Here is an 11,562-nt window from a genome sequence, read left to right as displayed (position 1 = left end):
AAATCTCACATCACTGCAACAGATTTTGAAGACACAAGGTTTCACTAGATGGTTTTCACCATAAATTACATAGTCATCAATATACATTGTATGCATAACAAAGACACATCATTCATATATCAAGTTCACTTTCATGTTTTGATGTTGATATCGCATTGTTCCAAGTTTATTTCCATGTAGCCTGCATATACGTGTAAAGTGTATGCATCTTTAACTTACATCTAAATGAATGGTATATCCCATGTCCAAGTGATCAAGTCTAAATTCAAGACATACAGTGGCCCCAGCAGGGTGGGGCAATAAGGTTTTCTCCAATTGTTGTGGGGCTGTGGTTGATATAGCCCTGTGCAAAGCAGCCTCACATATTCTTATTACAAAACCATGTACATGAAACCATACAGTTATAATTACAGTGTGTATCTATACCCACTGACATCCACAGCAACAGATACACTACACATGTGCTACAACACCCAGTGAGTGAGTGTACAATTCTCCAATATACATGTACATATCAGACGAGTTTGTTCATTATTCCAACTCAACCATTGCCTTATCATCAGGGTCACCAATCTGATATATATAAGCAGGGTAGTTTGCCCATGATTCTCCTGCAATGAAGCGTGTTACACGGTCCTTGTATGTGACATCATATGCCAGTGGTCCTCCAAATGAGAAGCCTATGTAGAAGTTGACTGGCTCCTGGCTGGGGAGACCCTGAATAGGAAGAGAAAGCCTAATTCTCACCGGTTCAGCACCCTCGTGCTTGTATATGACATAGAACTTGTTTTCTATTACTCCTTCCAGCCTGGCAAGATTGTCTTTGACAGGCTTTTCTTTCCACATGGAGTAACTGATTCTCCCAAAAGCCTTCCGGTGGACCAGTTTATGTTTGGACATGCCTAGATAGAACTCTGTTGTTGGTTTCATAGGCTGAGGTTTCTGACGTAGACGGGACCTACTGCGGATGTTGTGTTGGAACTCTTCACCGAGCTTATTGCTGTATCTTTCTGCCCACCTGTCATTCAACTTTCGCACGGTATCCTGGATTTGTGTGGTTACTGCTCTTGTTGTTCTACCAGGCCAGTTCAAAAGCATCTCAAAGAAGAGACCATAAAATCCTCTGCCCTTCTCTTCCATCCCCTTCAGTACATTCACATAGTGCTGCATTTCATTTTCATCGAAGTCCTCATCACAAAAGACCAACAAAGCAAAAGAAACAAACACAAAGTTCTTGACATCAAAGATTGAGGGCACTCCCAAATTTTTCTTCAACAGATCTCTAGCTTGCCTTAATTCTTTGACCAGTTTCTTAGATCCCATTTCAAAGATTTGCTGATAGCCATCAGTTTTCATGTGTTTGATTTCTGAACGTCGCATGGCATATGCAGTTTCACTAGGATACTGTGCTATTCTGAGGGATCTTGGCTTCTGTGCAAAGAAGAGGATCCTGTTCACATAGATTCGCTCAAGCTTGCTGCCAAGAATGTGATACTGTTTGGTTTCAAAGCGCTGTTGAGCACACTGAACAAGATAGTCAGTTGAGCGATCCAATGCTTTGTCAACTCTGTCAGATAGTTCCTTCATGGTTTCATTGTGATCTAAGAGAGAAGGGAGCTTGAGTTCAGGTGGAATATATTCTGTTGTCAGATATCTTCTCAATTGCTCCATTCCAGCAGTCCCTTGACAGAATGGTACAACTCTCTTTCTCACAATTTCCAAAAATTTGAAAACTGTGTCAATCTCATTAACAAAACCTGCATAGTTGCCACGGAAGATTTCACCTTCCATGACTCTTTGAGCTCTTTGGAATGCTGCACAAGCATCATTGAAAACCAGAAACATCTCCTTCATCTCTTCATCTCTAATGTGCTCGTCCCCTTCTCTTCTATCATAATGCATCATCTTCTTTCGAAGAATGATTCCCTTTGTGTCCCAGATATAGGAATTGTTGTCCAAGAGATCAAGGGCCCTGTTGATAGCTTCTTCTGCCTTCTCAGGATCATCATATCTGCTGTGCAAACGAGCCTTCTGCTGAGCAATGAAAGGGTCTTGGAACTTTTTCATACCAACCTCCATGATCTTGAAAGCTTTTGCACAGTCTTCCCTACACACATCCTCGATGAATGGGGCAAAGACTGTTTCGTGATCATCACCATACTCCTTCTTCTTTCGTCTTACCATCAAATCTCTGCACACCTTCTGGATGTATCCTTTGCTGTAGGAGAGGGTGTCAAGAATGGAGGATTTCTCAATCAACTCCAAAATCATATCGGCTGGTGTCTGACTGAAGCAAGTACTAAGTTGATTTATCACCTCTGTCACAATGGTTGGGTGTACAATTCCAAGACCTTTGACACAACCATCTATGTCCTGGATGAACTCTTCAATGAGAAGGAGATCCATGAATTTTGGTTTGTGTTTTTCCCATGGTTGATAGGTTTGATGGCGCCCTCCTGTCAAAGACATACGATGCTGCTTTTGCATGAAGCCATCACATGCTGACACTGGCATGGCAAAGTCTGGATGGTAACTTTGAACAGCTGCAATGTACTTGAGGAGGTTTACAGCATTTTTCAGGTCTTTTGGGGAGTTCTCTGTGATGTTTGGTAGAATACCCAGCACAACTTTCTTCAGGTACTGTGGATCACACTCAGTTTTCATCACCATGAAAGCCAGAAGGAGTTCAGGAGACTTCTCCTCGCTGAAAATCCTCCTCTTTTCCAGATCTTCTGTTTTCAGCGTGAACCACTCCTTCTCTGCTTCCGTAAGTTTGTGCTGTACGGAAATGCAGGGCTTGTTTGCTTCATGTTTGTACAGCTCTTCAGGGTTATTCGCTCTTTTGCAGTGTATGAGAACGAAAACCAGCCCATCATCCTGGATATATCTTGTTTCCCTTTCAAGACCGAAAAGAAAAGGTCGCATGCTCTCAGAATCGACATTATCAAGAAAGAGCACAACAGGTCCAGCATCACTGGAGTGCTCATATCCATATCGGCGAAATGCCATGATTTGTTGGACTGTGTCACGTGTTACCCTTCTCACAATGGCACATCTGTGTTGTCGGTGAAAGTCCCAAAGGAGGTTTTTGGCTACTGTTGTACCACCTGCTCCAGGTTCATGGAAAATCGTCAACATGGAAATGTTATCTACCTTTTTTCCACGAGTTGAGGCCAGTTTCTTTAGAAGATGACTCCGGAGCACTTTGTAGCATTCACGTTGCAAGACCTGATTGAAGCCTCTACCTTTGTTTAATTTCTTCTCTGACAGGTAAAAGTTCCACCAGTCAACTTCATGTCCCTGATAGAATTGTGCCTCTGCTTTCTGAACAAATTCCTCAAAGTTCTGGTTGCTCTCATTCATTGATGTATTCTCACACTCGTTTCTCGCTAACACCGAAATATCTGACCATTGGCTTTGATGCTTCTTCATCAAGGGACAGCTGCCTTTGGGAGTCATTGGAAGCTCTGGGAGACATGTCTCACTTGAGCCCAGAAGATGCAGCATGCAGGAGCTGACCTCTTTCCACGGGATTCCACTGAGACATCTCTGTTTCATGTCAGAGCTGGTCACAAGCTTTTCCCTCTCCAAATGGTTTATCCACCCCTGTATGAGGTCCTCATTTTCTGCAATGACAGTGATTTGTCCCAAGCTCTTGAAAGAGTCTGATGTGTAGAATTCTCGGAATATATAAGACATGACCATAATATCAGCATCAGACAGAAGGAGGAAGATAACAACTGCTCTCCCAGGGGGGATGACGCCTGGATCTGAGAAGAATCTCACTGTTGACAGAATTGCACTGGAACGTTCCCTTATCCAGTCTATATCATCTAACTTAGGCTCTTCCCTTTCACAGACATCTAGTCTCCCATTGGCAAAAACCCAAACTGGGACCTCTGGAAAGTCTATTTCCTCTCGTATGATATCAATATCTTTAGATCTAACAAAATCATCTGGTTGCAAGATCTTCATGGACACCCTGTTATTCACAAAGTGGCACAGACCAGTTTTGTTAGAATCTGGGTCACAGTCAAAGATGACATTCCACTTGACAACTGACAGAAAGCCAAACTTTTCTTCACACTTTGTTTTCAGCTCTGCTTCTGGTGTGTTTACAACAAGAACTGGGTAAAATGAAGAATCCAGCTCTCCTGAATCTGCTCCTAGGAGGAGCTTGGCCAGTTTCTGCCGAGTGTCTCCTCCACTACCAAAATCCTGCAGTCTTGGCTTTACTGCTGGGTGTGTCTGCTCTCTATCAAAATCCTTGTACTGAGCTGCTGAGGTTTCCTTTGATGCCACATCCATTTTGCCGATAGACAGTGCTTCAAAATCCTGGCTACCAATAGCCAGTTCCCTGGAGAATCCTGCATCATGCCCCACACTATCATCTTCCTCCTCTACAGGGGCTGGTTGTGTGAGTTCTACAGTTTCATGTTGGATTTCTATGGACCTATCACTTAACTCTGAAGGCGTTTGCTCTGGAGAGGATAGCGAGTGGCTCAGGGCAGACATCCCTTGCAGGAGCTGGGTATCAACCTCCTCCTGCAGACTCCTGGGAGAAGCCACTGGAGGAGATGAAGCTGTATGGCATTGGGTTGACAGTGAGACTGGCGGAACACTTGCACTAGGAGTGATTTCAAGATTTTTTTCTCTCTGCAGTGTGTCTTTACGCTTGTAAAGAATTTTTCTGCACTGTGCTGTACTTAAGTGCTGCTTGAAATCTTCCATGAGTTCATCTTTTGTATACCTCACCAGCAAGTAACCATCAACACCAGCAGGTACTTTCCCATCTGAAATACCAACCTCAGTCTTCAGCCATTCACTCACTTCTTCTTCATTCCAATCTTCCATTTTTTTCAGAACTTGTGATCCTGAGTAGAGAGAAAAAGTGATCTAGTTTTGATTGCGTACCGTTATGCACCAAAAATCCTTGAAAGAGAGAAAAGAATAAATCTTACATCACAAAGGAGAGTCTTTGAGAGCTTGATTCTCACCTACGCTCTCAAACCGGTTTCAATATTGATGTAGCCTTCTTGTAATGTAATGTCACTTCAGGAGTGTCACTCACAGTTGATAACTTCTTTGACTTGAAAGGGAAAATAATTTCTCCTTCATACCTACATAGCCATTTTTATCTTGTATTGATAAGGATGCTTTCTAAGGAGTATTGATGAAATAAGATCAAAAGTCTAGTAACAGATACTGGTAACAAAAATTAAATTAGCTCAATGAAAGACAGCAAAAGACAGCAAAGTGACAATAATAATTGAATGGGACTGTGCATCACAAAACAATCAAAAAGTCGCACCCCTTGATTTTAAAGGATGTGTACAGTTCTGGTTGAGGTGAGGATTTAGCTTTTAACGTTTTGCAAGATATTCAGAAATCACTCTACGAGATGTCAAAGAGCATGCAATTCTAAGGGGTATCACAAGTTTATTTGATGAAAATCGGTTTTGAAATGGCCGAGATATCCAAAAACAAGGTGAAACAAAGAGATCCCAATAAAAGGCGTGGTCTGTCGCCTTTTATCATTATCACTTTTTTGGATATCTCAGCCATTTGAAAACCAATTTTCATCAAATAAACGTTGAATCCTTCTTAAAATTACATGCTCTTTCATATATAATGAGAGGTTTCTCCTTATCTCACTTAGGAATGCTATAAACCTGAATCCCCAACTCAACCAGTACTGTACAGTCCCTTTAAGTGAGGACTCAATAAAGGCATATTGGTTCAACCAAGTCAATATTGAGTTTTTCATATTTTCTGAAAGAGATTTTCTTCTTCTACATTATTCTTCAATTTGGTATGAATGGGAAAGTGTGTTTTTAGCAGTTTTTCTACAACCCTTTTGGGGGAAGAATAGAATGATCAGAGGCCGCTGTTCATTATGTCTTGAAATTCTTCGCACACTCTTCACTTTCAGGTCTAATAACTTTTGAAAGGATATAGCTACTGCTTTGAAAGTTAGCAATAATCATTGGCAGAGTGTGCTAATAGTACATGCTTAATTTCAGTTTAATGTGATTATCCCTTCATTGTTGTTGCTCCAGTGGTTTACATCTTGTGTTTCTCTTTCACCACACAGCCAGCATGGCTTGGTAAAGATTAAGCTCTAGAATATACCCTGTGCTTCAGAATGTCTTTTCTCATTTCACATTTTTCTAGAGTGTGTGCTTGCTTTCCAGTATTTAGGTAGGTTATTGGAGTCAATTTGAATTGAATTATATATCTTTTTTAAACTTAGAGTGTGGTCTTTCAGAATCTGCCCTTAACCAAAAATTCATGTCGGGCGACTTTTTGTTGGTTTTGTGGTGCAGGGTCACAAATAACAAATCAATCTACCTTCACTCCCTATCATAAGCCTGCAACAAAGCTGCAGAAGGATGCATATCAAACTTACCTCTCTCAGTGGCAGCATGTCTGGTCCCTTTCTTTTCTGCAGTGGCTGCAACCTCTGCCTCTGCAATCGCCATTTCTTCTCCTATACCATGCACCTCTTGTGTTTCCTGTGTCCTTGACTTGACAGTTGAAGAACTATGATGCAATGAATCAACTCCAAGCTCGGATGCATTAGTTGGGTTGACATCTGATGACACCATCCCCAGAACTTGTGTCTCATCCTTTCTTTGTCCATGTGATGGACCAACATCAATGAGTGATGGCATCCTCAATGCATCCATGTTGGATCCTTCCTCTCGGGATAATGGATGAGTGACTTGGGTGACACCTTTCCAACCCTTCTCTTCCAGGGTAACATAAAATGAGATGCTATCTGGCAACCCTTGGCGGGCATCTGGTGGGATGAGTGCATCACCCAGCTGTCGACCAATCAGACCATTGCAAATGTCATCCATCAGGACGTTGTATCCTTCATCACTATACACCCTCACGGACAGGTGGATGGAGTCTAGTGTGAATCCAGTCAGCTGATACATTGCCGGCCTTCCCACTGCTTTCTGAATGGCCCTAATACGGTCTGCATTATGTTTCAGCCAATCACACATATCCCACATTTCCTGCAAGAAAGACTCCCTAACCTCACCAGCCTGAGGCTGGAGAGAGTCTGGTGTGGGAAGTAGTAGGCTCTTCACATTCCTTTCAGCTTTCTTCTGAACCTCTGGATTTTTGTGACTAACCAACAGTTGTAAATCTGCAAAGAAGACAGACAAAAAATTAGAAATTGTGTTCCATTTTCAAAGTTATCACTTAACTTTGAAGCAAATGGGAGTAGTGGTGGCAGTATTGAAGTTTGTAGCACAGGAGTAGTCTCAGTAAAGGAAATGGCACATGAAGTAATGACACGAAAAGTAATATGTGATAAATGTCTTGCTAAACCAATGTCTCTAATTTTTCAAGACGAAAAGCTATAAAGTGTAATGGCAATGCTGCCATAGTATGTGCACTAAAAAATCACAATGGAACACTAGTAGCAACAAAAATATGGAGAAAAAATGTGGAGAAAAAAAAATACGCAGAGAGACAACATGTATAAACATCAATGGGTTTTTTATATTAGTTCTGAACTAGAAATGTCGCTATGGCGACTGGTATGCCTCCGCCATAATGCATGATTCTCCTAATAGGTCTATAGTATGTCTTGACAATGTGTGATGTCAGTTTAACATAATTAGCAAAACGATTGTCACGATTGTCACTAATGTATTGAACGTTCACCTTTCTTGAACTAGGTTTAATTGGATGAATGGCTACATTTTTAAAGAAAGCATGTATTTGGGGATTTAAGGATTTCTACTTGACTTTTGTTTACTCTTTATAAGTTTTATAAGCATTGAGTAGTTTTCAAGGGATGGAGAAAAAGTATAACTTCAGTATTAAATAGAAAGTTGTTATCATCTTAACCTGGCCTTTGACCCTTGACCTTTGACCCTAATAGTCCCAATGGAATCGCTGTCAGGCAGAACATGCATTAATATGTACTAATTTTCATGATGATACCTTGAGTCACTTTGTGGAGGAATAAGTGAAATTTACCACTCTCACATGACTTTTGACATTTTTACCTTTGATTTTTTGGGCAAAAGACTTCCCAGTGAATCTCTAATGTGTAATACATGCATACACTAATTTTTAAGAAAAATCCTGCAGGCATTGCATAAATATGAGGTGAAAAAGTGAAATTTGAGGAGTTAACCTTGACCTTTGACCCCTATGACCCCAAAATTCCCTAGATAATCCCTTCCAGTCAGTACATGCATATTACTAAGTTCCATGAAGATGCCTTGAATCACTACCAAGTTATGGAGAAAAAAAAAATATTTTAACATTTTCACTTGACCTTTGACCTTTAAACTTTGACCTCATGACCCAAAACTCTGTCTAGGGAATCTTCATTTGGTAGTACAAGAATACACTAAGGCTGCGTTCATGTGGAACTAGAATTGCGTTTCTAAACACATTTAGTCGCTAAACGTGTTTAGTTGCTTTGCTTTCATGCGATTTTTTCATTTAAACGCATTTCAAAACGCCAATCTGAAACGCGGAAAAGAGGGCGTTTTGAATCATGATTCTGCCAGAATCATGATCATAGAAACCACATGAACGCAACCGTGATTTCAATCCATGATTCTATGACGTCACTGTGCGCTGTGCGCATGCGTGTCTCATGGGGTATCCCACAGCTTCTTGTTCTGTTGGCGCACTTGTGTACGTCTTACGAATTGTGTGTTTCGGTACCATACTTGCACTTGTTTGTTTCCATCAACGCCATACACCGATTCTATGCTAGTATCTAGCTGTTTAATATAACAATACAGTGCACTCCCGTTACAACGAACACGGTTATAACGAAATTTCGCTATAACGAAGTAAATCTTCTGGTCCCAAAATTATCACTATGAAAGTCTATGGTACAAAATTCGCTTATAACGAACACGGTTATAGCGAAATTTCCGTTATAACGAAGTCTTTCCGAGCGCCACAGACAAAGAAAAACAAAAGAAATGTGCTCCATTATGACGAAATGCAAATTGCTTTCGAAAATACGTAGCGGAACAAGCATTTATAGTGTCTCTGCATGGGTGAACGCTTCACACCACTGTGTGTTCGCTCCTTGTGTCACGCTCAGTTTCTGAGAGGAGCTTGCGTTTATTATTGTAATACAGTTATCCCATCACATTTCACATAGCTTTCCAGTGTATGATGAGTATTCAGCAAACGTGATACGATATATATACATGTACGTGGTTCCTTGTTTTTGTTATATATTGTATTTGTTCGGTTATAACGAAAGAAAACTGCCGGTCCCGAGCATTTCGTTATAACGGGAGTGTACTGTACAATGTAATTACTCTCCGATTGAGTTGATAATAGTAATGGCTGCAGCGCTGTGTCTACCAAGGGAAACAATTGGAGAGACGAAGAATGAAGATCATTCCTTGATCTGTGGGCAGAGCCTGAATGCCACAGCTTATTGGAAAGTATTCACCGAAATAAAAATGTAAAGGCCTATAATGAACTGACTGATCAGTTGGCATAAGGAGGTCTGGCTCAAGTTGCAGAGACAAGGTCAAACTGCGCAGTGCGGTGCGCAATGGCAAAGGATGAGCAGAGCCAGAATCAGCGTTGCGAAAGCCCGCATGAACGCTCTTCCGCTGAGACCGTGATTTGAAACGTCGTTTTGAATCATGATTCATGTTTGTGATTCTGGCTACGAAATTCGCATGAACGCGGCCCTAAGTTTCAAGAAAATACTTTCAGGCATTGCATAGATATGGAGGAAATAGTGAAATGTTGAGCATTTGACCTTGACCTTTGACCTTGAGCATGTGTACCCAAAAGTTGATAGGCAGAACTTCGCCCACTCATACATACACACACCAAGTTTTATTAGGATGCCTCAAATAGTTTTTTAGTTATGCTGTCCAAAAATTGATTATGGACAGACGAAGGACGGACAGACGGAAGGATGGAAGGACGGAAGAACGGACAACCTGAAAAAATAATGCCTCCGGCGACACTTCGTGGCAGAGGCATAAAAATACTGTACTCAGCATCCTTCCTCCTAGGCATACTTAAAATTACTTGGGAACATTGAAAATACAACAACTACAATATCTTGAGATGCAAACCTTTCTGTGCTGCTTGGCTCATGTCAGGTGGGGGCTGTGGTGGTACAATGACCATGGACCTCTCTGCATTGATGACACTCAAGTGGTTGCGTCCTGTATACGAAAAGATGACAAAAAGGTCATGATTACTGCTTTGATAATCTCTTCTTCTACTTCAGCAATCAGCAGTACAACAAAAACAAGGCACAAGCGAGTTTGGGCACTGCAAAATAAGTGATACGATAATATTTTTCTTTGATCCAAAAGTTTTAATAATAATAATAATAATCAATTTACAATAATAACTGTTCTTGACTAATGATGAAACAAAAACTTGATAAACTGAATGAAAATTTCACAGTCCCAAGGAATTCCTGGTTCAAGGTTACCACTGTACATTCTAGAGTTCCATAGCGATCTTCATCTTAGTAATTTGGAATGCATTAAATGGATAATATGAAAATGCAAAGCACTGCTACTTGCCTTTTATCTATTTATTACTTTAGGTGTAATGTAACAATGACCTTTTTGATACCATTCACAATTACAAGACAGCTTGATTTGTTTTGCTTGTTTTATATACAATGTAGGTGCTGCACTTTGTATAATGTGAAAGTAGATATTTAAGCTGGCAATAAAAGAAATTAAACCTTTTTTATGAGCATCTTTACATTGATCATTCTAAAAGAACTTTTCCGTCTACTTCATGTTGTGTCCCAAATGCATAGCTGATACACGCTTGAAAAAAAAAATCAAGAAATACAAGACATGGCAAAATAAGATTCAGATCATAAAGAAGAATTCAAAATATGACTTGAATGTTGAAACAAGCATACATGCACATTAAACGAGATCCCTGGTGTATTTTGCAAACATTTTTTTTTTTTTTTAATGACTGCACTGCTCGCTGGCTTTTTACTTTCAAGTCTCCCACATCTTATGACACCATTTTCGTGAAAATCTGACTTACCGTTACAATGCTGCCTGACCTTTTATACATGCTTGTCAGACCGAAAATGGCTCAAAAATGTGATTTTGTTTACAAAGTCTATCAATGAAAATAGATTTCTCACCTTATTCAAAAAGATATGATTATTTTAACTTTCAATGGCTGATATCAATTAATTTTAGCATTATTATGCTTATACAAATAGGTTCTGTAATAAATTTTGTGGAAAAAACAGGAAAAACCAAGGGTACATGTAGAAAAACAAGGAAATACTTAAGAAATTAATAAAACAATAGAATACATATTATGCACTAATAGAAAATATTTCAAAAATGAAAAATATTATGGTAAATTACCCGACAAGTAATGTATTTGGGGGGGGGGGGGGAAGGAGGGTTTGGTTTAATCAACCCTTCCCCTGCCCACAGAACACCTCAAAAAGCCTGGCCTGGTTAGAGTTAACAAGGAAATTCTTTTGCTGTAGGTCAAACACTCAATCCTTTGCACCACAGAAATTCTCAACATTTCATTCAACCT

The 11,562-nt window shown here is 40.2% G+C and overlaps 1 protein-coding gene across 1 annotated transcript; it reads right to left on the bottom strand.

Annotated features, from left to right (window-relative positions):
• Positions 1–531: 531 nt before the first annotated feature.
• LOC139735699 (sterile alpha motif domain-containing protein 9-like) lies at positions 532–4,854 on the bottom strand. The gene is made up of 3 exons (XM_071646446.1): positions 4,379–4,854; positions 4,282–4,325; positions 532–4,199 (listed from the first exon to the last, which is right to left on the bottom strand). The coding sequence occupies exons 1-3, from the start codon at positions 4,852–4,854 to the stop codon at positions 532–534; spliced, it is 4,188 nt and encodes a 1,395-aa protein (XP_071502547.1).
• Between the last annotated feature and the right edge of the window lie 6,708 nt (positions 4,855–11,562).

Source organism: Diadema antillarum, unplaced genomic scaffold (genome assembly GCF_040938485.1).
Source record: "Diadema antillarum isolate AM-2024a unplaced genomic scaffold, OU_Dant_1.0 seq00000592_RagTag, whole genome shotgun sequence".
NCBI classification, from domain to species: domain Eukaryota; kingdom Metazoa; phylum Echinodermata; class Echinoidea; order Diadematoida; family Diadematidae; genus Diadema; species Diadema antillarum.
This window is presented reverse-complemented; position numbering and strand designations above follow the sequence as displayed.

What these genes read in the sequence shown, in the direction of transcription:
- LOC139735699 (XM_071646446.1), bottom strand. Translation starts at nt 4,854, where the DNA reads ATGGAAGATTGGAATGAAGAAGAAGTGAGTGAATGGCTGAAGACTGAG. An exon ending in GAGGAAGATGATAGTGTGGG is followed by an intron (nt 4,326 to 4,378) that starts GCATGATGCAGG and finishes AGGATTTTGAAG; the next exon opens with CACTGTCTATCGGCAAAATG. An exon ending in TGGCATCAAAGGAAACCTCA is followed by an intron (nt 4,200 to 4,281) that starts GCAGCTCAGTAC and finishes GTAGTGGAGGAG; the next exon opens with ACACTCGGCAGAAACTGGCC.